Source organism: Anabrus simplex, chromosome 2 (assembly GCF_040414725.1).
Source record: "Anabrus simplex isolate iqAnaSimp1 chromosome 2, ASM4041472v1, whole genome shotgun sequence".
NCBI classification, from domain to species: domain Eukaryota; kingdom Metazoa; phylum Arthropoda; class Insecta; order Orthoptera; family Tettigoniidae; genus Anabrus; species Anabrus simplex.
Genome location: NC_090266.1, coordinates 170,931,666 through 170,957,798, shown reverse-complemented (window position 1 = coordinate 170,957,798; position 26,133 = coordinate 170,931,666). Strand labels below are relative to the sequence as shown.

At 38.4% G+C, this 26,133-nt stretch overlaps 1 protein-coding gene across 2 annotated transcripts in view; it reads left to right on the top strand.

Annotated features, from left to right (window-relative positions):
• Positions 1-26,133, top strand: part of LOC136863973 (titin) — a 982,878-nt gene that overhangs the window by 877,351 nt on the left and 79,394 nt on the right. For both annotated transcript variants that reach the window (XM_067140442.2, XM_067140441.2), the window contains 5 exons: positions 5,875-6,159; positions 10,410-10,587; positions 12,995-13,227; positions 14,836-15,082; positions 23,258-23,458. In XM_067140442.2, the coding sequence (XP_066996543.2) occupies positions 5,875-6,159; positions 10,410-10,587; positions 12,995-13,227; positions 14,836-15,082; positions 23,258-23,458 (1,144 nt within the window). The remainder of the gene's footprint in view (positions 1-5,874; positions 6,160-10,409; positions 10,588-12,994; positions 13,228-14,835; positions 15,083-23,257; positions 23,459-26,133) is intronic.

Genomic DNA, 26,133 nt, shown 5'->3' with positions numbered 1-26,133 from the left:
GGAATATTAAAAGCTCTATATATCATGCTATCACAGGGGTGTGCGTTTGTGGGAGGTGGAATGAGCTGAACTATGTCTTATAATTTTCCTAGTTTGTATAGGTTTCCTGTACATGCTAAATGACAGATGATCATCATTCCTGTTTATAGTGAGAACCAAGTATTTCAGTTTATGGTTCTGTTGTATCTCCATAGTAAATTGAATAAAAAGGCTAAAATTATTTAATACTTCAAGGTAGTTTTGAAGTCAAACACCACTTAGTAAAGTGTCTCATCTCCTTACTCCCAACTCGTCCCAGCCCAAACATTACAGTATTTTCATAACACCACTCCTTTGTTGGAAATCACCAAGAACAAAGTGTGTTGCTTTCCCTTGTATCTTTTCCAGTTCTCATATCAAGTAGTCCTAGTGTAGGTCCCATACACTGGAACCATATTCTAATTGGCCTCCTTTACATCCTTATTACAACCCCTAAATAACCCTGTTACCATTTGAAGAGATCTGTAATCTTTAATTATAACTTCGTTAATGTGATTATTCCAATGAAGATCATTCCTTATATTAACACCTATGTACTTACAGTGATCCCCAAGAGGTACTGTCACCCCATCAATGCAATAATTGAAACTGGGAGGATGTTTCCTCTTGGTGGAACTTACAACCTGACTTTTCATTCTGTTTACCAATCATTGTCTGCTGTCTATCTCACAACATTATCTTAGGTCTTTTTGTAGTCGCTCACAATCCTGAAACTTATTTACTACTCTATACCTATAACATCATCTGCAAATAGCCTTACCTGTTTTTTCCAGTTTTTTTTACTCATATTTTTTATATATATAAGGAGACATAAAGGTCCAATAATGTTGCCCTTTAGGACCCCTCCTTCCCCCCCCCACACCAATCATTAGAGTATCAGATAAAACTTCGACTGCCCTAAATGCAGAGCAGTAGTGAATAATTGAGAATTCCCTGAGTTCTGTTTTCTAGAAATGTAGCTGTCCATTCAACCACTCTGTTGTCTAGTCCAGTAGCCCTCATTTTCATCATTAATCTCCCATGATCTACCCTATCAGAAGCCTTGATAGGTAAATAGCGATACAATCCATTTTACCTCCTGAATCTAAAGTATCTGCTATATCATTTTGGAATCCTGCAGGTTGAGCCTCACTGGAATAACCTTTCCTAAACTCAAACTGCCTTCTATCTAACCAAGTAGCAATTTTGCAGATGTGTCTAATATAATCAGAAGGAATGTTTTTCCAGAGCTTACAAACAACACAGGTCAAGCTGACTGGTCTGTAATTATCCGCTTTATGTTAATGACCCTTTCCCTTGTACACTGGGGCTATTATTGCAACTCACCATTCATTTGGTATTGCTTCTTCTTGCAAACAGTAATCAAATAACTATTTCAGATATGGCACTATTTCCCAACCCATTGCCTTTGGTATATCTCAGGAAATCTTATCAATCCCAACTGCTTTTCTAGCTTTCAACTTTTGTATCTTTTTTTTTTTTTTTTTTTTGCTTTACGTCATACCGACACAGATACACTTAAGAAAATGGAAATTGCAACACCATGAAGGCATTAGTCGTTTGTGTTGATTTTCAAGATATGGAATGATGCCCTGTAGGTATGTAAACGATCAAAGTTTCAGACCCATTGGATTGTTGCTACAGGTCTCCCCACGTGATTGGTCGCAGAGGAATCAACTCCAGTATACGGACTCTGGTGTAGCGTAGTTGACTTGCAGTCTGTGCAGTGAAGTGTTCCCCGTCAAACATGCCTCGACGACAGAGAAGAGAACGCTATCAACAACTGTTGCCATATGAGAGGGCTCGGATAATTGGGCTGTGTGAGGCTGGATTATCGCTAAGGACTGTTGCTGCATGTGTTGGCCGACAGGCACCTACGGTACAATGTGTATGGCAGCAGTGGTCAAATGAAGGTACCCACACTCGTAGACCTGGCACAGCCCCAGCACGACAGACAACTGTGAGAGAGAATCACTGCATCATTCGGATAGCCCGGATGGAACCCCATGTAACAGCAGTGCATATTCGAGCAGCTGTGGCACCTCACGTTACACAACAAACAGTTGGTAATCGCCTGCGTGCAGCTGGCTTACGAGCCCGTGTCCCTGCAGAAAGTGTTCCATTGACCCCACAACAGCAACGTGTAAGGCTGGCCTGGTGTCAAGTGAGTTTGACATGGGTCGACAAATGGCATGGGGTCGTCTTTAGTGATGAATCACGCTTCTGTCTTGCTCGCAGTGATCGCCAGAATCATGTGCGCCGACGTACTGGGGAGAGGGGCCGCCCAGATCTTAGATCGTATTGTTGAGAGGCACACAGGGCCAACACCAAGCATTATGGTCTGGGGAGCTATTGGCTTTAATGTGAAATCACAATTAGTGCTTGTTGAGGGCACTATGACTGCTCGACAGTACGTTGATAGGGTACTCAATCCAGTGGTTGTCCCTATGATGGCGAACATTGCTAATGGGATGTTTCAGCAGGACAATGCTGCACGCATCTCCAGAGAAGCTCTCCACGATATCACAATCTTAGAATGGCCCGCCAGATCCCCGGACCTCAGTCCTATTGAGCATGTGTGGGACATGATGGGTCGACAACTGGCCAACCGTCCTCAGCCACCCACAACTCTGGAACAACTGACCCTGTAATGCAGCAATCATGGGCCACAATTCCTCATGAAGCGGTCCAGGGCCTTATTGACTCCATGCCTCGACGAATTCATCAATGTATTGCAGCTCGTGGTGGGTACATCCTGTATTGATTGTTGTCCAAACTTGCAGTCAGAGGGACCTGAAAGTGTAATAATCCAATCACAACCGAACACTCATCCTACATGTTCAATTGCAGCAATGTAGCACCACTCCTTCTGGGTGTTGCAATTTCCATTTTCTTCAGTGTAGGTTTTATGGCGACGATGGAACAGGGAGGGGCTAGGAGTGGGAGGGAAAGAAACGGCCGTGGCCTTAATTAAGGTACAGCCCCAGCATTTGCCTGGTGTGAAAATGGGAAACCACGGAAAACCATCTTCAGGGCTGCCGACAGTGGGGTTCGAACCAACTATCTCCCGAATACTGGATACTGGCCGCACTTAAGTGACTGCAGCTATCGAGCTTGGTTGTATCTTTTTGTAAATGTCTTTATTATCATAGGTAAATTTCAGTAATACATCAGTATTAGTGTCACCTTTGTCTGGACATTATCCCTATATCAAACTACGCTTACATATGGCTGACTGAATTCTTCTGCCTTCTGTAAGTCCCCGCATATACACTCCCTCTGTTCATTAATGGTCCCTGGAATGCCCTAGGAACCTGTTTCTGCCTTAAAATATCAATACATATTATTCCATTGCTCTCTAAAATTCATATGGCTGCTAATTATGTTTGCCATCATGTTATTATTGGATGACCTCTTTTTTTTTTTTTTTTTTTTGGTAAATTCAGTTTCCTAATAAGTTTCCTCAGTCTCTCTCCTTACTCCTGCAATCATTCCTAACTCTCTTTCTTTCTAATCTGAACCTCCTTAATCTCATTATTTCCCTATTATGCAGGTCCCTACCATTCCTTACCACATTTAAAGGTACCTGACTATTTTCACACTCCTCAACAATTGCTTTAAACCCATCCCATAGACTGTTTACATTTTTATTTACCATTTTCCATCGATCAAAATTGCTTTTTCAAAATGTCCCCATTCCCCTCTTATCAGCCATATGGTATTGCCTTATAGTCATACTTTTATTACATTCCTTTCTAACACATTTACTTTTAACTCTGACAAAGACAGCTCCATGATCACTAATACCATTTATCACTTCAGTTTCCCTATAGAGCTCATCTGTTTTTTTCAGCACCATGTCTAGAATATTTTTCCCTCTAGTTGGTTCCAGAATTTTCTGATTCACTGACTAAGTTGGCCATGCAGTTAGGGATGTACAGCTGTGAGCTTGCATTCAGGTGAGAGCGAGTTTGATCCTCATTGTCGGCAGTCCTGAAGATGGTTTTCTGTGGTTTCCCATTTTCACACCAGGCAAATGCTGGGGCTGTGACTTAATTAAGGCCATGGCTGCTTCCTTCCCAATCCTAGCACTTTCCTGTCCAGTCGTTGCCATAAGACCTATCTGTGTCGGTGTGACATAAAGCTAATTGTAAAAATAAAAAAATGTAAAAAAAAATACTTTATGATTCAGCTGTCCTTCCCATAATAACTTATTCAATATATGTCATGATATAGTGTTTGTCATCTAATACATATTCTTTCAACTTTGCATGGTACGAGAAATGTCACAATTTCTATTCACACCTTTTTCATCTTCATTTTACAGTCATTTAATGAAATGTTTTGCTACTATTATTTTTATCTAATGCCAAACTTAGACCTTGAACTCAATGTTTTGCATTTTCTGAGCATGAAATTGATAATCTTTAGTCTGTTAAAGGGAATCAGTGCTGCTAGGAATTATTTTCAGCCTCCACTGTGCTGGAGTTTTGGTAATTTTAAAAAGTTGTTTCTTTTCAGTTTCATCTCAGATAATTTAAGACTTTGAGTAAATGCTGGAGTAGAGGCAAAGGAGGACATCATTAGGATAAGTTCCATGTTTCAAGTTCCTAAGTATCATTGCCCAATCTGGCTGAAGAGAGAAAACCGTGCGTTCAGAGACTTGAACTAAGGAATGCAGATATCACTCAACTCGAAGAACTTAGCTCAAGGAAGTTAAGAGAAATGCTGAGAAAAAAGGACTATAGCAAATGGTGTGCATTAAGAATTCATGATAAGGGAGCCATCCTTGTATCAGGAATACACACCGGCTAACCGATAGATCAACACCTAAATGGACTCTCCGGATAAGAGTTGAAAGTCGCACTGAAAATGCAATACAATGTGTTTCCTGTACGAGCCCTCCCTGGGCGTACCTGGTATGGAGTCCACTGCAGACACTGCAGTGAGCCTGAAACCCTAGCTCATGTTCTTGGTTCATGTTCATGGGGGCACTTGCTTGGGAATGTTAGGCACAACAGAATAAGATTTAGAATTGCAGCAGCATTCTCCTGATGGTGGAAGCAACCAGAGAATAGATATAATCGCAACTGACCGAGAAAAGGACTTTGCATTTATTCTGGACCCCACCATTAGATATGTGGTTGACTCAAGTCAGCCAGCAGAAGTAGATGCGGAGAAGCGAGCCATATATGAACCAACCATAAGCTACTTCAAAGAATCATACATCATCTCATGTATAAGGGTTATCGGACTTTTCATCAGAGCAAGAGGAACCGTATCAAAATTCTTGGTTGAGTTTTCAAAAGTGTGGACATTCCCAAGAATCTATACTGTGATTTAGCTGTCTTGGTCATAAATGGCTTCACTCAAATTGTTAAAAATCACCTCTATAGTACTGCATATGAGATGGATTAACTCCAGAAAACTCTTCATGGTTAAACATACATTCAGTATTCAAGTGTTATGGTATACTTTGTCAGATTTAGGCAGCCTATCATTGTAGGAAGTACAAATAAATAAAAGCAGAAATTAACATATATATTTGAGTGTGATTTTATAGAATCTGAAGATGATCTTTCAGGAACAAAACATCCCATTTTATTTTAATTAAGTTGTTTCTTTTTCAGATGTAATCCTGTTACCATATGTTTTCTCTTTCATGTAGTTCATAAATTTATTTACTCAAAGTTAGGCTCTTCAGTCTGCTGAAACTAACAGTTATAAACACTGTTATAAACAATCACTATTACCAATAATAAAAATTTAAAAGCAAATATATTATGTACATTGTTACTCCTTCTACTAAACATAAACCCATATTTTCATTTACAGTTCAGCGAAGATGCTGAGGGCAACATCAGTTTAACATTGTTGGAAGTATTACCTCAAGATAAAGGTGTTTATACTGTAAAAGCAAGCAATTCGCTTGGAGAAGCAAAATGTTTTGCAAATCTAATTGTCAAACCCAAAACATCCTCAGACAGTCACAGTCGAGGAATTCAGATGGAAGAAAAGCAGACACCGCCATCCTTCAAGGAGTTGTTTTCAGATAAGATTGTTGCTGAAAAGGAGACAACCAAGTTCGAATGTATGGTCATTGGAAGGCCTACACCAAAGGTATTTTCTTCCTTAATTATCAATTAAATACTATTAAATATCAGGTCTTGTGTTGTGGATATATTCCTGTCCTTCCCAGCACAGTACCAGACTAGATCACTTTGTCCTAGTGCATATTGGTATGTGTGAATGACCCTTTATTAAAAGTAAAATAGATTCATGTGCAGTTATGAAGTGATTTAGGCAGTATCATAGAAATCACTAAATTTCCTATTCTTCATACACTTTTCATATATTAAAGTTTAAGAAAATTCTCTCCGAAATTATTATTGAGTCATAAAATATATCATTAAAAGTTATTTCCACTGCTGAAGCTACCAAATAAAATTTAATGTATAACTGACTGTCCACCTCTATGGTGTAGTAGTTAGTGTGATTAGCTGCCACCCCCGGAGACAAGGGTTCGATTTCCACTCAGCCTTGGAAGGTCAACTGAGTAGAGGGAGGGTTCGATTCTCTCCTCAGCCGAAGTAGTTTTCAATGGTTTCCCACTTCTCCTCCAGGCAAATGCCGGGATGGTACCTAACTGAAGGCCACGGCCGCTTCCTTCCCTCTTCCTTGTCTATCCCTTCCAACCTTCCCATCCCCTGACAAGGCCCCTGTTCACCATAGCAGGTGAGGCGCCTGGGTGAGGTACTGGTCATCCTCCCCAGTTGTATCCCCCGACCCAAAGTCTCACGCTCCAGGACACTGCCCTTCGGGTGGTAGAGGTGGGATCCCTTGGTGAGTCCGAGGGGAAAACCAACCCTGGAGTGTAAACAGATTAACACATGGGTGACGGGCCCCGAGAAATCTCGTAGTACGCTCGCCAGCGGTAGGTGACGGGCCCCGAGAAATCTCGGTTTTATTCACGACATTGTTTTCGGTCTTACTGTGACATCTCTTGACCGTATCTTGAACTATTTTGGACGTGCACATTGAGTAGAATAAATCGTCGATGTATATCTGCCACTTTTCTTTTATTCACGGCCTCTTTTATTCTTTGATTTAGTTTCGAAACGTCGACTTTCTTTCTGCCGGTTCAGTCAATGACAAGATGGAGCGCCCGCGGAATACGGTGTTAGCTGACGACGATATTTTAGAAGAATTATATGGCAATGATCGTTTAATTGGAAATAGTGTAATGAATTAGTGGAAACTGAATGTGAGAGTGATAGCGGAAGTGACATTCAAGCCTCTACAGGGCGTAATTTACCTAGTGTACTTTTTTTCAAGTGATTCTGACGACGACAACGATGTAAACATTAATGATGTGTTAGGAATTGACGCTGAATATGGTTTTGTAAACGCAGATCCACTATTACTAGGGGCATTGGAGAGTACCCATACCAACTTTAAAGATAAAATATTGACCGGTTTAATATTTATTTACGTTTTTATAATCAAGTGCACCCTAGTATGCTTAGTAGAAAAATGTCCGGTCCACAGGGTATGTGACAAGCTCAAGCATCCGGTCAGCAATGTGTTAAGAAGAAGAAGTAGTAGTATAACAGACTAATAACAGAGTCCTACAAAAATTGATCTTCTTCATGGTTAGCCTAAATTATATTTATTTTCCTATTAATTGCAGTGTGCTAAGCACCAAAGTGACATTACTATTTTGGTAATGTCTCTCCTTCATGATTAGTCAAATTTTTATTTATTTTCCTATTAATTACAGTGTGCTAAGCACCAAAGTGACATTACTATTTTGGTAATGTCTCTCCTTCATGATTAGTCAAATTTTTATTTATTTTCCTATTAATTACAGTGTGCGGAGCACAAAAGTGACATTACTATTTTGGTAATGTCTCTCCTTCATGGTTAGTCTAAATTATATTTTATTTTCCTATTAATTATAGTGCGCTGAGCACAGAAATGGCATTACTATATCCATGATGTCTCTTCTTATTGTAAATGACTAAGAGCAATCTCATAGTTGTACAAGTCTGTTGATATTATTATCATAGTCATAGACCTTAAATTGGATATAGAATACAAATCACATGTACCTGTACATGACATTACATTTCATAATCCCATTTGCCTTGGCCAAAGTCAACTTGGTGAGAAGGGAGTGATGTTATCATGCCTTCCGTATACTGAGGTTTTAATGAGATATCTTGCTTTACTAATAACAATTGAAGTGGGGTAGGGTGAAGGTTCAAAATACACATGTGTTCAAACATTAAGTATAATGCAAATTATTTCACTTACATGACATGAGGAGCAACAAACTGTGCCAGTTTTGTTCAGCAGCACTTGCAAAGACAACTCTGGAAGTACTTTGCCCAAAAAACCATCTGGTGGTAACAGACCTCATAACTTCTGGCATGATCAGTGCTGAACTACTGACATGGGTCTAGCATGGTAAAAATTTGTTACACAATTTGGGGGCTTGGAACAGAATCGCCTTTATTATAGTCAATATCAAGTTGCTAATATAACCTTTCCATTTTTGTCTGAAGATGACAGTAAAATTTGTACATATGTATTCTAGTTATGCACGTCTTTCTCACTTAACATTTTCAGAGTCTTACTATAAGCTGGTTTGACATGCTGAAAGTTTGTCTTGTCTCATCTTGATTGACTGTTGGCAAAATGTATTCAATTTTAAATTTACCTGGTTACTTAACCTCGTACTATATCCATTTCATATGAAAGACATCCCCAAGATGCTGAAAACAATATTGCTTCTTGTCTCATTCACGCTCTTTTACAACCAGAACTGAGAGGATGGCGGTTAGTTCAGAGTGGCGTACAATGCAGCATTTTGTTGAGGCCTTTTCTATGCCCAATCCTTCAGCCAACACACCTTTAATGGCCTTTATCAGGAAACTTGTATAATAATTTATTTTCCCTCTTCTATTTAATTTCTTCTTATTGTTGACTGCGATCAACTTTAAACTGAAATAGTAACAATTTATGCATTAACTGTCGTAGATTTTAAACAATATAGTATTTGAATTTTCAAGATTGTTGTGCACATTAGGCAGTGCACTCATTAATAATTTCCAACTGCCGGGCTGAGTAATTCAGGCGGCAGAGCATTGGCATTCATAGCTCAATTTGGCTGGTTCAATCCTCGCTTAGTCTGGTGCTATATGAAGGTGCTCAAATACATCACCCTCGTGTCGGTGTATTTACTGGCACATAAATGAACTCCTGTGCGACAAAATTCCATACCTCAGTGTTTCCAAAAACTGTAAATGTGGTTGGTGGGATGTAATACCAATAGGTAAGGTAAGGGTTATTCTGCCCGAAGGTAGGTCCGAACCTCCGCAGAGGTGTTCTTGAGCCGGAGTTTAAGTGCGGTAGGATGGCCAGTTCTTTACTGCTCCTCCATTCCCTTACCCCCCACCAACAGCGCGTGGCAACCCATCCAACTCCTGACCACGCCCAATGTTGCTTAACTTCGGAGATCTCACGGGACCCGGTGTTTCAACACGGCTACGGCTGTTGGCTGTATTACCAATAACATATTACTATTATATCCAAGTATATGAGTGGATTCTCCTTCATTATTAGCATGTTTCAGTGTCTTGTTTTCACAGTTTATAAAATTTAAGTCTATCATGCATTGACAGTCATCTCTTAATGTGGAAGACCAAAAGACTGTCACTTTTTTGTTCATGTTCTTCAATACAAACAGCTGCAGTAAATCACCTATTATGATAATTCCAAATATTTTCAACACAATAGATAGGTTGTAAGAGGGTGAGAGTGTGTTGTTGATCGATTTTTAGACATGATATTGGTGTTAGTCACTTTTGCTGGTACTTGTTATCAGTGATGAGTCATAGAGGTGGTAAAAGCACAAACTTGTAAACTTCAAGGACCAATATTCAATCGCTGGTAGTGGTATGGATTTTAAAACATTCTGCACCTTTCTTATGATATGCACAGATAGTTGTTCATATGAGTAACAGCAGGATACCTCTACTATTAAAAGATAGTCAACCAGCCCTTTTGCATCCTTGCATTGCCAAAAAAATTTCAATGTGTTAGTGCAATGTTAAACCACTCGCCAAAAACAGGATGGTCAAAGTGCATTATTGTCCAGTGTCCACACTACCCCTGTCTTCTGCACAGGAGATCTGGAATGTGTGGAACCTTACCCTGTATATCCTCCATTGGTCTGTAGATTAGGAGGACCTCTTTACCTTATCATATATGAATTGTTTTATTTAAGTCCAGTATTAAATTATATTTTTTAATGAATAAAACGGGGCATTTATATCTTGGTATAATATATGATGTTCTCTTTACAGGTAAAATGGTACTTCAATGATGAACCAGTCTCGGGAAAAGATTTTCTTGTTTCCACCAGTGGTGACAGGCAGGTTCTTATCATTCCTCAGGTAATGAAGCACAATGCAGGGAAGATATCATGTGTGGCAGAAAATGATGCTGGGAAGGCAACATGTGTTGCTAAGTTGAATGTTAAAGGTGAGAATTACTGTAATGGTTCTGGTCCTTAAGAAGTTTTGAGATTGGCAGTTTTGGTCTGTATATAGGTAGAGAACAGAATTCAGGTTCCAAATGGGTTGGCTGTGTGGTTCGAGCTGTGTAGTTGTTAGCTTGCATTCGAGAGATGGAGTATTCGAACCTATCAGCAGCCCTGAAGATTGTTTTCCATGTTCTCCCATTTTTACACCAGGCTGTATTTTAATTAAGGCCACGACTGCCTCTTTCCCAGTCCTAGGCCTTTCTTATCCCATTGGTGTAAAAAAGCCTTTCTGAGTCAGTGCAGTGTAAAACCATTCATGTATATGTGTTTATAAGAGAAGGCATAGGTTCTTCAAGCATCAAGGAAAGCTATTTTGTCAGCAGTGCAATATATCATACAAAAAAAAAAAAAAAAAGAGAAGCATGCCGCAACAGCCTGTTAAGGACCCCGGCCTGTTAATATGACTGCTAACCAGCCACATGGGTTGCAGACAAAAAACAGTATAATTCACAAAAGGATTCAAGGATATCCTTAAAAAAAAACAGAAAATCTTCTGTTTTCAAATAGTTTTAGAGCTCAATAGAAAATTATAGAGATGTAAATTCCAGAATTTAAAAAAAAATTGTTCTTGGTGAAACTGAAGGAAAGTTTATTGTAACAGGCTAAGAATTCCAGAACAATAGATCGTTAGAATTTCTGTGAAGAGGCAAAAGCCTGCTGCAATATCAATAGCTCCCATTTCTCCTACTGAATGAGAGTGTGGCTTTTTCCAGTTGAATCTGATTATCACACTAACAAAAGCTCCTCTATAAATGAAGACTTAAGTACACTGACGTTCGTCAAGCTGGCCTGGGCCCCTCTGCGTGTTTTTTAATTCTTACAATATGGTACGTTAATATTCCTGGTTCCTGAAAGGGAGGCTTCTGTCAACAAACATGAAAAGTAAAGAATGAACTTGTGAAGGTGGCCTCACCAGTGTGATGAGCCAAGTTAGGAAGCTGTTGTGAAAATTATGATATTAATATTGTAATGGTTATAGCGTCCGCCATGCCAAGTCGCTACGCGCCCGGGGCGTCATCGTATCGGCCCCACCCCCCTACGCTCGAGCGCACCAATTACGAGCAACACTTGGTGCTAGGCTGGCCCCCTTGCCTCCGTCCGCGGTCTCACAGCAGAGGACGACGGAAATTACTCGACTATTAATCTGGAGTCTTCTATCTCGCGAGGTTCCTGGATACATCTAGCATCCGGACTGTTCTGGAAGGCCCAGAGCAGGTATATAAGGAGAGGAGTAACTTGGAGTCAGTCAGTGAGAGTCAGTTAGTGAGTGAGTGAGAGCGAGATTGAGTTCGCTGGAGCGCAGTCAGTGATAGCCTGGGCTGAGATGTCAGCCTGATAGAGTATCTGCCTGTTGGAGCCGAGGACTCGTTCCTGTTTCCCTGATGTCGTGTGTGTGTGTGTCCTTTGAGGCGGGCTGCTGGAGGAGAACCTGGAGTGTTCTGGAGCAGCACGAAGGGAACACTGGGTGCTGACGTGTGCGGACTGCAAACGGGGTTCAACGGATTGAGTGAACAGCGGATACTATCCCGACCTGCGAGACTGACGCGTAGGCTGTGGACCGTGACAGCGCTAACGAGTGTGACTGAGTGGCTGAGTGAGTGTAGTGTACATAATTGATGACTCTGTGTGTGTGTGCTATTGTAGATGGAACATCTAAGAGAGAGAGCACGAACCGTGTGAGTGTACTTGCGTAAGTTGTAATCTCGGCTATCGTATGTGTGTGTGTGTGTGTAAACCTGTAATTGTTGTGCTAAGTTAATAAATCTTAGAAATAGGTTGCTACCAGGTTCTGTACTCATTTAATTATTTATTTACTCCGCCAACACGTTACAATATTTTATTTCAATTTTATACATATAGTACCCATTTAAAAAAAGTAAAAGAACAATAGCTTCAAAAGCCTGGTATATTTTAATTTTCTTGTCTTATGAAATGAAATGAGATAGTAGAGTTCAAGTAAACTTATACTTAGAAAAAAAGCCCTGCTTTTAACAATTCTTACTACACCAGAACTTCAAAGTCACTAAGAATGGAGTTATAGTTCTTGTCTTCTGAAGTATAGATATAAATAGAGCAAGTAAGCATCTTCAATAGTACAGGGCAAATTATAAGCTAGCGGATTGTAATCTTGACAATTTTGTATTTTTGAGACATTCTCTGGTAGTAAATACAAATTAACATAGGTGGTTAATTAATTAGCTGTAAGAGGAGAAGTGAAAATATTGCACAAGAAAGAGAGATTGATTCTAGTTGTATACTCACCTTTGAACTAATTTTCATGTATATCCCTTCATTCATGATAGTTAAAATGAAAAAGTACGTCATATTTTTCTTCTTTTTTTACAGAAACCTTTGATGAGACTGACAGGGAACCTTCTATTATAAGCACTGCTATATCCGAGAAAACTGAATCCTCTTCGTTTATGGTCAAGAAGTCTGTCTTTATGCAATCTTCCAGCAGTCAGGTGACCTCTTCAAAGACAGTAGCAGATGGAACAGAGCCAAAAATAGAAATTCATAGTTTCTCATCCCAGTCAGAGCATGCTCTTAAGAAAGTGGGAGAGAAACCTGCATTTGAGGTAAAACTTCTTTCCATTGTTTTCATAGAATATTAAAGCATTACATATAAAATCAGAAGTATGATCTAATCTGATTTATGCCCGTCTCCATGGCTAAATAGTTAGCGTGCTGGCCTTTGTTCACAGGGGTCCCGGGTTCAATTCCCAGCTGGGTCGGGAATTTTAACCATAATTGGTTAATTCCCCTGGCAGGGAGACTGGGTGTATGTGCCATCTTCATCATCATTTCATCCTCAGCACGATGCACAGGTCGCCTACGGGCGTCAAATCAAAAGACCTGCACCAGGCCTCTCCGGAGGCCACACAACATTTCATTTCATTTTATTTCATTTCATTTCATTTATTACTAGAACATGTGCAGCTAACGAAGATCAATATGCAATATACAGTAGTTTCCAATATGCAGTATACTCTTCCTCCTGTGATTCACTAAGAAAACAGATGCCTACAAAACCATGGATTCAGTCATGGATGACTCACTTTACCTTATCGCTCATCTTAATTTGGCATGTCCTTTAGGGGCATTGAATTGGAACTCATTGCTGAATGTGGTGCATTCAGTTATTACATCTACTAAAGAATGATAATGGCTGACACAATTGTACTGACGATGGTAAATCACAGCATTTTATGTGGGTTCCTTTCTTCAGTTCAGTCTTCAAAGTATCATTGTATTGAGAACTCTGCAATGTAGATTGTTGGAATACTTAGTTTATTCCGCATTTCCTGGTGCATGTCCCCTTACTGTGTCCCAACATAAGATATATAATGTGTTTTATTGGTTGAACCACATTTCTCAGGTTGTTAACAGGCAAGTACACACACATTACTATTGATTGTGGCATGGATTAGTTAAAGCACATGAAGTACTCATTCATGGCTCAACCAACAGAGCACATTATACATCTTACTTCATCCAATTAAAGAGTCTAGTCTGCTTTTATTTACATGGCATTAACTGGCACAGAATACAAATGGCAGTAGAGGAAACTGTTCTCCCCATGCTATTTTAAAGCCTCAGGTGTATGTCACTCCATTTTTAAAATGGACTGCACAGTCACTCCAAAAAAAAAAAAAAAACCTGCATGGTATTGTATGAGTTCCTCACAGGTACACCTTCCTCAGAACAATTAAACCTGTAGATGTAATGTTTGTTTTGGGTATCCACAGGGTTTGTATCTACATTGGAATTGAATTATGTTTTGATAATAATTCAAATTAAGTCTGATAAGATTAAATACAAGGAACATACAACACCATGTGCTCATTCTTCTTTTGAGCAACTATACATCCATCTTGCTTTTCCTCTCATTTGGCTCAAACTTATAAGTTAAAGAAACAAACTGAGGGTGAAGAGTGTTGGTAGTGTGATATATTGCCTTACTTTTTAAATTTTTTGTGCTATCCAGATTTGCAAAATGAAGCTCCAAAGTTCTGAAAAGTTTCCTAATATGTTAGTGAAGACGTTACCTGTTGATACACTTATTTGTGTGCTGCTTTGCATTGCCAGTTTATGAGTGTTTAAAACTTGATCCTTCAGTCATTGTAGCAGTGTAGTATTATTATAATTCAATCTATATTTATAAGTCAATTTTCTCTGAATATCAGGTGCAGAGTCAAAAAATCCAGGAAATTCATCAAACTAATGATGATAAACCTGAAATCCGTCAGCAGTCGTTCCTTAAAATTTCCAATGGAGGTGAAGATACCCAAGAGAGTTCAGCCTCCAGTTATTCAACCCCCATCTCATCACCAAAGCCTCTAAGAAGATCTTTACCACCACGTTTTGTTACACCATTGAATGGAAAAATAGTAGATCAAGGTGTTGATGTAGTTCTGGAAGGCATTATTGATGGTGAGTTTGTAGTCATGTAATTTTTAACTATGAAATTTCAAATTCTGTGTTATCTTATCCATATTTTCAAATTTCTCATGCTGTATTTATTAACACTGTTCACTGAAACTTAGGATGGTTATTTCAAAATAACTGTTGATTGCTTTTCTTTTTTTCTGTTCAGTCCCTTGTTCTGTATATCATCTTTAATATGTTTTCTTGATAACTTATTTAATTGTATGGCAGTATTACAGAAATACAAAGCAAAAGAAAATACATCAGATTACAAATCTACTTTGAAATATTGGAGCCAGTTCACAACATCAAGAGTTAAAATATAAATGTCATTAGTGCTTCAAAAGGATAGAAACGCAGGGGGCAGCGTTGAATAACATGTTCAATAGCCTGCACTTCATCACCACTGCTGCACGCTGCAGAGTCACTCCATCCCTACTTATGACAAAAGTAGTTTGTTCGACCGTGATCGGTTCTCGGTCTGTTAAGATGGTACCACTGTTTTCGTGGGGGGTCACTCCCCTCCAGCTTCATCATTGGATCTCAGGCATGAACAGGTGTTTCAAAAGTCCCCATTGAGCACTCATCTTTCCAGGATTGTTTGATGTCAGAGCGGTCTGCCATGAGTCTGCCTGCAGTAATAGAGTCTGGTCTCCGAGATCAAAGCTGCTGATATGATTTTTTTGTAGTCTCTCACAATCCTGTAAATTTATTTATTACTAGCATTTGTACCCATTCTTCACACAGGAATTTGCAGTTTCCTTCAGTGATTTATGCGAAGCAACGTGGCTCTATTCATACGTTTAATGCGACATGTTAAAATTATATTTTCTTATGAAAGCGCATGGCAGTAACATGAAATATGATGAAGCTGAACGAAGTCGAGAGAGAATGAGGACAATTTCCAAATTTATTTTACGGTACAGTTCCTGGTCTGAAGTTGTGTGAAATTCTCTGTGGTTCTCAGGTTGCATATTGTATCCCTGACCACTCGCGTGGCACTCTAACGATGATACCTCCCTTAATAGCTGCCCTGTTGAAAAAGTGTAATATGGCTGTTTAGTTTTCCCTGTTACCCACCTTGAAGTAACATGCGCAACATATCGCATAGGACTTGGACTAAAAACCTAGCTTTTTGCAATCATCTGCGTTATTATCCGTCATATGATAAATAGATACATGGCATAAAGGAACGGAAATAACTTATTCTTAAACGTTTGTTATATACAGACCTTTGACAGACTCAGTGTTAACAAAAATATTTGAGAATAATCTTCCTATAAATACCAACTCCATGTGATTACCATGACATCATATGAACCTGATAACACAATCCTGAGTGAGTAGATTCCGAATACATATGTTGGTTGAAATAAGTCCAGCAATTTTCCACTTTCAGGAATATACAAACAGATAGATAACTAGACAGACAGACACCATAGGGAAAAGTTCTACCTCATGTTTCCTCGGTGTTCTCTTACATAAGGTGGGGTTAATTTTCAAGCCGAGTAAAATATTATGCATCCTTTGATTTTCTCCTGTTGTAGATCCTTCAAATAACCGCAGGTCTGTGAGGGTGTCCCGTGATTTTCGAATGATATGAATATCAGAACCTGCTCCTGGATGAGTTTACTGTAAATATGAAGTTTGGTCGAGATCTATTCAACGGTTTACCCATGATGGTGGAACAAACAAACAAGCAGACAGACTTGAAAACTCAAATCTACTGATACAGTCTTGAGTTGACCTAAAGCGGATAAATATATCAAAATTTGGCAAAATAAATGACATTACAGATATCAGACCCCTACAACTTTATTTATAAGACTCTATATAGTATAACATTATTGGCAAAGAGCCTTATATATGATTCCAGTTCTTTACTTATATCAGTGGCTGTGCGGTTAGGGGCGCGCAGCTGTGTGCTTGCATCCCACCGCCGGAATCCCTGAAAGTGGTTTTCTGTGGTTTCCCATGTTCATACCAGGCAAATGCTGGGGGGGCTGTGCCTTAATTAAGACCACGGACATTACCTTCATAATCCTAGCCCTTTCCCATCCTTGTGTTGCCAAAAACTTTCGTTGTGCAAGTGTAACGTTAAACCACTAGTCAAAAAAAGTAAATAAATAATTGTTGGAGTTGTGGTTTTCTCATAAAAATAAAATGTCATGTGTATATAGTTTTAAGGAAAACAACATTGAGGTTATGTGTTGGTAACTCATATGATTTTAGTCGAGTGGTTGATCTTCGTTTGCTTTTGTTCTTTGCTTGGTGTGTGTGATGCTCAGTTGTAGTCAACAGCTCGTAATAAATGGATGTGTGTTAAAGAAGCTAGTGTTTCAGTGGTATCATTTGATTACCTAAAGTGGTGTAATGAGCAGAAATGAAGATATATCAACAGGTTATGGGCCTAGAGCGCCAGAGCGCCAAAACGCCGCAGTGAATTTCGGACAATATAAGTGGAAATGGAGTAACGAGAATTAACATTGGACGAAGCAAGTTGTGACATTATTGACGAGAAAAATGGCGACCTCGTGGACCGTGAAGAAACACTGAATAGGAATGTGGCCAAGCTTACAGTGGAGAACTATTTTTCATGGGCATTAAAGGTGAAACAAGAGCTGTTGTTGAAAGATGTATGGGAATCAGTTATAGGGTATGAGGATATGCCAGGTTGTCAGCTGACTCAGATAGAAACGAGACTACGAGTGCGAAACAATGTGATCGCTTTTGCAGTTATTTTCAAATATGTGGGAGAAGATTTTGAAAGTGACATTGCAGATATTGAATCAGTGAACAAGGCATGGGAAAAACTGGATGAGTTATGTAATGACAGAGGGCTAGTGAATGGTGCTATGACCCTGAAACAGTTAACTCATTTTGTGAAGCCCAAGAATATGAGTGTTCAAGAATACTTCACAAAAAGAAATCAACTGTTGAGGAGAATGAGCAAAGCTGGATATGAGTTCACAGATCAACAAGTTGCAGGAATGATCATCGGAAATCTTACAGAAGAATATGCAATTTGTATACCTTCCTTGGAAGCTGATTTGGCGAAACCGACCATCTCGAAGGTGAAGGCGAGATTACTCTCGAAGGAAAGCAGAAGGAAACTTCAGCAAAATAGAGTAAAGGCTTAAGACAATGGAAAACGTGAGGAGGATGAAGCTCAAGGCATGGTTGTTCAACAAAAGCGAGATATCAAGAAAGAAGACGTGGGACGAGGAAAATATAGTTGCTACAGTTGCGGTAAACAGGGACATGTATCTAAATATTGTCGCAGTACCCAAAAGTGCTTCAGTTGTGGTAAGTCAGGACATTATTCAAAAGTATGTCCAACAATGAAGAGTGACGAATCATCATAGGATAGTAAATCAGTGAATGCGAGTGGAAAATTGTTAAGCTCAGAAATTATACATGTAGTAGATAAGGCAATGAGAATGGTAGTTTCTGTAGGAACTGAGAAAATTAAAGATTGGCTGTTCGATTCAGGTGCGTCCCATCAAATGTGTCCAACAAAGGAGATGTTTATAGACATGTTAACAAATGTAACCGGGAATGTAGAAATAGGCGATAACAGTAAGCTGGATATTAAAGGTATAGGTAAGGTGAAAGTAAAAATGTCAACAGGATGGACAATTACATTTACGGATGTGTTGTATGTACCAAACTTAAGTGCAAATTTAATATCAGTTGGTAAGTTAACCAGCAAAGGTTTCAAAGTAGGATTTGCAGGTGAGAAAGCAGTGGTTGTAGATAAGAATGGAGATGAAACATTGTTTGTTGCAAACAGGATGAATGATGTGTATGTAGTACAAATAGAGGGGAGAAATGATATTGTAGCTGTGAGTGACTGTGATCAAATAATAGATCAAGAATGTAATAACAATGTAGCATTTCAAAATGTTGGGCAGGTTAGGTTGTGGCATGAGAGATATGAACATGTTCATTCTGAAGCTTTGTCTATGTTAGAATTGAAAAAGAGTAATGATATTAATACCTGTTCTGTATGCATTCAGGGGAAACTAAGTAACAAGGGAGTACCTAAGTCTTGTGAGCGTAAGGCAGAAAAACCACTTGATGTTGTGCACACTGATGTAGTTGGAAAAATTAGTCCACCATCACTTGGGAAATCTCAATATGTTGTAACAATGATTGATGAATACTCCAGATTTAATGTGGCTGTATGTGTGAAAAATAAGGATGAAGTGTTGGAGGTATTTAATAGGTATCAGGCAAAAGCAGAGAAGTTAGATGAGGAAGAAATAGGTAGATTGAAATATTTGGACGTAAGGCAGTGATGGAAGTTAAACATGTGAGTGTAGTGGAACCTAGAACAGTTCAGGGGGCTATGTCAAGCCAGGAGTGTGGTAACTGGATGGAAGCCATGGAACTGGAGATCAATGAGATGAGAAGGAAAGATGTTTGGGAAATTGTAAGAAGACTGTAAAATATCAAGGTAATTAGTTCTAAATGGGTGTTTTCATTGAAATATGACAGTGAGGGTAACTTTCAGAAATATAAGGCCAGGTTGGTTGCTCAAGGTTTTAAGAGACAGAAGAACCTTCGTTTTGATGAAACATTTAGTCCTGTTATAAAGAGTAAAACAATGAGACAGTTAATATGTATTGCAGTACGTAAAGGTTGGACTGTAGAACATCTAGATGTAACTAGTGCTTACTTAAACAGTGAAATCAGTTGTACTGTATACATGGAACAACCAGAATTGTTCGTAGAAAAAGATGTCCAAAACTATGTATGTAAATTGAAGAAAAGCATCTATGGACTACCTAATTTGAGTAGACTGGAATGCTTGTGTTGATGCTATAATTAGAAGACTAGATTTTAAGAAATGTGTCAAGGAACTATGTGTGTATGTAAAGGAGTGTTGTATTATTGGCTTGTATGTTGCCGACATAATTGCAATAGGTGACAAAGAGGTTGTTAAGTTGGTTAAAATAAGGTTGGCAGATGAGTTAGAGATTAAAGATCTAGGGAAAGCAACAAACTTACTGTCAATAAAAATAGAACAGACAAAAGGGGTTATGTTGGGCCAAAGTTCGTACATTGACAAATTACTTGCTGATTTATCCATGAGTGACTGTAAACCGAGTAAGACTATTTTACCAAGCGGGTATTCAGCAGCTGAAAATGAGCAGGAATTTGATTGTACCATTTATCGCAGTGCAGTAGGAAGTTTACTATATTTGTCAAATAATACTAGACCTGACATTGCATTTGCGGTAAGTAAAGTTAGTCACCGGGCAAGTTGGCCGTGCGCGTAGAGGCGCGCGGCTGTGAGCTTGCATCCGGGAGATAGTAGGTTCGAATCCCACTATCAGCAGCCCTGAAGATGGTTTTCCGTGGTTTCCCATTTTCACACCAGGCAAATGCTGGGGCTGTACCTTAATTAAGGCCACGGCTGCTTCCTTCCAACTCCTAGGCCTTTCCTATCCCATCGTCGCCATAAGACCTATCTGTGTCAGTGCGACGTAAATCCCCTAGCAAAAAAAAAAAAAAAAAAATTAGTCAAAATTGTCAAAAACCTAAGATTGGAAAGAAATGAAGCATATCATGAGATATCTATGTGGTACTAGAGATTTAAAGTTGTGTTTCAAAAATTGTGAGGAGTCAGTACAAGTGTTCTGTGATGCAGATTGGGGAGGAGATACTGAGTCTAGAAGATCAGTGAGTCGGTATGTAACCACAGTGGCAAGGGGAGCAGTATCATGGCATAGTACGAAACAGAGTTGTATTGCTAGATCTACCATGGATGCTGAATACATGGCAATGGCAGAGGTATCTCGCGAAGTAACTTGGATGAAAGATTTGCTATCAGAGCTAGGGCTGGAAAGATTTAAGGATATACCTTGTAAAGTTTTTGCTGACAGTGCAGCAGCAATTAAATTGAGTAAAAACGATATTGTGAGTTAAAGGTCAAAACATATTGACATCATGTACCATGTATGTAGAGAGCTAGTAGAAAAGGGGTTCACTGAGTTTGTATATGTAGCATCAGAGGAAAATGCTGCAGACTTGTTCACAAAAAATGTATCAAGCAACAAGCTGAAGAGTTTGTATAAGCTTATAGGTTTGCAGTGAGACGACAATTGAAATGTAGTATTTTATTTTTTTGAGAAAAGGGGGGAATGTTTGGAATGTTGTGGTTTTCTCATAAAAATAAAATGTCATGTGAATATAGTTTTAAGGAAAACAACATTGAGGTTATGTGTTGGTAACTCATATGATTTTAGTCGAGTAGTTTATGTTCGTTTGCTTTTGTTCTTTGCTTGGTGTGTGTGATGCTTAGTTGTAGTCAACAGCTCATAATAAATGGATGTGTGTAAAAGAAGCTAGTGTTTCAGTGGTATAATTTGATTACCTAAACTGGTGTAACGAGCAGAAATGAAGATATATCAACAATAATGAGCAACAATGTTTTTTATTATTATTATTGAAAAACCATTTACACCGTCTTAATCTACAGACCTTTCTTCATTTATCAGCATAACCTCCATTTCTTTACACACCTTTCTCCCATCATTCTACGAGCTTGAAAATACCCGTGCGGTAATCCTAGCCCACAGGTACTGACGCACTAAAAATCAAAATCAAAATCTCTTTATTTGCAAATGAGGTGTCTACCTCGGTGGCAAATGGTACACTAAAATACATTATTGTCAAGCACTAAATATTAAATTAACAAGAGAAGAAAATTTTTCCTATAATACAATATTATACAATTTACGCTAACAATGTTTTCTATTAAACACACAGCTCATCCTTAATAAATTTATATTGTTTACAAAATTCTACTTATAATATCTCCTGTACTACTTACAAATATAGTCAACTGATATACAGTATGTGGAATGACTTCAAATGATACTATACAACTGGTATAACATTAATATTTACATTGCTTTTTTTTTTTTACCCGTTCTGGATCCTAAGTAGCATAACGACCTGCTGCGTCTTAACCAGAGCCCCTTTTGCCACCACTTTTCAGAATTCCTGAAGGGCCTTCACAGCTACCGTAGCGGTCCCAGGGCCCTCGAAGTCCCCACTGTACTTCACCCCTACAGGCAGTCCCCTACTTTGGCTGTCCAAACTCCTTAGACCAGGGGATGGAATTAATTTATTCACACACTATTTTCTACATGTCCCCTGTTGTCACATAACATTGGCTTTGTGTCCGTTCCTTCACAAAACCAAAAAGTTAATGGTCAGAGGATGCTATGGTGGAACAGTAAGCAGAGTATTACAGTTTCTCGCTGCATTTTCCCAATTTCTTCCTCGATGTACTGAACAGTGTTAGGGCACGTATAATCATGCTGAAGGATGATCTTCTTTCTACGCCGAGTGAGCTGGCTGTGTGGTGCAGGCAATGTAGTTATGATCTTGCATTTTGGAGGTGGTGGATTCAAACCCCTCCATTGGCAGCCTTGAGGATGATTTTTTATGGTTTCGTATCTTCACACCAGGCAAATACTGAGGGTTTGTTCCTTAATTAAAGTCCTGACCGCTTGCTTTTCTACCCCATCATCATCAGAAATCTATATGAGCCATTGTGACATTAAACCACTAGTGAAAAAAGTTCTTCTCTCCAGGTCGTTTACTATCCAAGGTGTGTCATAGCTTGTGAAGTGTCTGGACATAATGGGAAGCATTTGTGGTTGATCCATATTCAACAAATTCAACCTATAGCTTATTTTTGTGAGTGAATTCCAATGGTACCGTTCCATGCCCTGCCATTTTGTTTCTCGTTCATAATGATGGAACCAGCTTTCATCACCTCCCACAAAACTCATTAAAAATTCATCTCCTTCATTTTGATATCTCAGATGACGGTTTTTCTCTGAACTTTGTTGCCTTCCCCCAATACACATAGGACCCACTGGTTACACCCATTTTTATAGCCTAAGCTTGAAATCATATCCTTCATTGACAATTGCTGTGTTCTATGACAAGTTTTGATGTTATTGTATCCATAGCGACATGTCTGAGTTGCTAACGCTTTTCATGTTGTGTTCAGTGGAAGCCATTAGAGGGTGGCTGCTACTAGGCTGAACTTAATGCTTGTGTTTCCATCTCGTAACATTGCTGATGCCAATGCACACATTTCTAGACATTATCTATATTAACTTATAATGTAATTTTCTTTTTGGTAATTACTTTCAGGGTTTCCTCAGCCAGATGTCACATGGACAAAGAATGGTCAAAATCTTTCTCCTAAAGAAGGGTCTGTTTCTATCAGTTGGGAGCTTAATCGAGCTAGGGTTGAACTGAAGAATGTCTGCCCAAAGGATGCAGGCCGTTACACATGTACTGCCACAAACAGTGTTGGTTCGGCCAGCAGTACTGCAGATTTGGTTGTGAAAAGTAAGTTCAAAGACAATATACTTCATAAGGGAGAGAGAATTATGCATTTTGTTCAGACTGTTTAAACTACTCTATGAATTATAATCTCTTCCTATGTTTCTCATTCTTTGGAGGCTGATGAGATTTGAGATCTTAATAAGTTGTCCAGTGTAAGGTACTTCATTTTACATCCTTGTTACTTCCTGTACTGGTACAGTAGAAGTCCGCTATAGCGAGTACGGCATATAACGAGAACAATTGAGTTTATTAACTCTTTCCGGTCTAACTGCGAGCATAGCTCGAAATTACGCTCAGGCCGCGCTGCGGACATAGTCCGTAGTAAGCTTTGACAGTTCACAAAAAATCGAGAACGAGCTATGCACGTATTCTGGTGGTTACATCATGTTTCTTCATGTAATAGTTACGAGATTATTTAAGCAGATGGCAGTATTATATGTCTAAGTCAGAGAATTTACGATATTTTTGACCAACATGCATCAGTAGATGTTGTCACTGTGAGCTCTAAGACATGGCTTCTCGCGGCAAACACGTGCTCGTGCTTGACGAAAGTGATATTTTCGATATATTATAAGTTCATGTGCAAATGAACATATTATTGACATATGAATTCGAAACAACTTCTTACATTTCATTATGATTGGGGTTCGTTTTACGGCCTAGCGCATGTTCCCGCGTATTTCAAATTTGCATGATTACGTAAGATTCTCTACATATTAGTAAAGTTTTCTGTTTAGAAGACTGTATTTTCTCTTTTTCAGAAGTCTTTTGTGGTAAATGGAACAATATTTTTACATTTGAGTAACTTTTGAAAAAAATTATCAATTCAAATAAAATTTTGTAAGAGCTCCCATTTTCATTATTGTAATTATTACTATTATTATTAAAAAATTATTATTCTTATATTGTACTCATTATTGTTGTTGTTTCGTAATTACAATGCACATTTTATATTAGCAAAATAGGGTAAATATAACTGTATTTCAGAAAACTGTACTTGCTTATTTATCCATCAGACCCTTTTTCCATTCGCAAAACATGGTATAATTTATAAACAATTGTAATATTTCAAGTGATAGTTGACATAATACAAATAGCATTTTTTTAAACTAGATGCTCAAACAAGTGCAAAGAAAAAGGAATCAACAAATATATCCTATGGGTACAGAGATATGATGTTTTAAATATCATTAAAATGCCTAGTCCAGAACGTTTGTTAGGGATATTAAGGCCCAGACTGGAATGGGTTAAAATGGTCAACCCATTCAATACATTACATTCATAAGAATGTTTATAACTTATACATGACACTCAAATTGGGACATGTTTCATCCTAGTTGTGGGCATCTTCAGCCTAATTTTCCTCCTCAAAATCAAATGTTATCAGAATCCCGATATTCTCAAATTGATCCATCTTAATAGCTAAGATAGTATGAGTTAAAAATACAATGTGTCAGTCTCATTACTAACAGGTGAACAATTATTTAATGGAGTTCTTGAAGCACTTTTAAAATTAATTCATTAAAATATCTGGTGTTGGCACCTATTAAAATGATCATGTGGTTAGATCAACGATAATTTCAAAGTGCTTGAAGCATGTTATCTGCCACAATCCTGATGTATGGTTAATTGGGAGACTCTCGAAAAACAGCCTTTAAGACAGAAGAATGATGTCCACTGAGGAAATAAAGTTGTTAGAATGTCTCCTTGTGTTTTATGTGGCAAGATCATATCGCTCGTGTCGTCAGCTCGACAGGTGGAGCTATAAATATTATTATAATATTTGTGATACACTTTGGAATTATCGTTGATCCAACTATCATTATTATCTCATATTCTCCAAACCATTACAGCGTATAAATTAGGTTGCCAGACAACTATAGATCATTTTTAAATAAGCATGAACCAAGTGCTTGGCTACAGTATAACTCACAGTCATTTCGATTTCACAATATGTTAAAGTGCCTTTTGCAAAGGAGACTTGAACTTAGAAAGAATAGGACTACGATTTTAGAAACATCAAGAGGTTTAGTCTAATGTCCTTCTGAATACTATTGATAGATGTTATCAGATAACAAACATTTTAATTAACATCCAGATGACTTTTATTTCAAATCTCTTTATCCTGTGTTTGTATATAGTGTCCTAATATGGTATTTATTTTGTATGAAGTGTTAACGTATCATTATTTTTTAAACATTGGTTTATAAGACGGAGGGTACCAAACCACATGATCATTTTAAAAGGTGCCAACACTAGATATTTTAATGAATTAATTTTAAGACTGCTTCAAGAACTCCATTAAATAATTGTTCACCTGTCAGTAATGAGACCGACGTATTGTATTTTTAACTCGTACTATTTTAGCTATTAAGATGGTTCAATTTGGGAATATCGGGATCCCGATAACATTTGATTTTGAGGAGGAAAATTAGGCTGAAGATGCCCACAACTAGAGTGAAACATGTCCCAGTTTGAGTGTCATATATAAGTTATAAACATTCTTATGAATGTATTGTATTGAATAGGTTGACCATTTTAATAAACTTAATTGTTTTAAGATAATATACAATTTTCAGTATGGACCACCATGAAGTTCATTACATGTAAATATAACGAGAACCCTGTTATAATGACAGTCTTTTTCTGTCCCTTCAAAATTCCTATATTAAACTGGG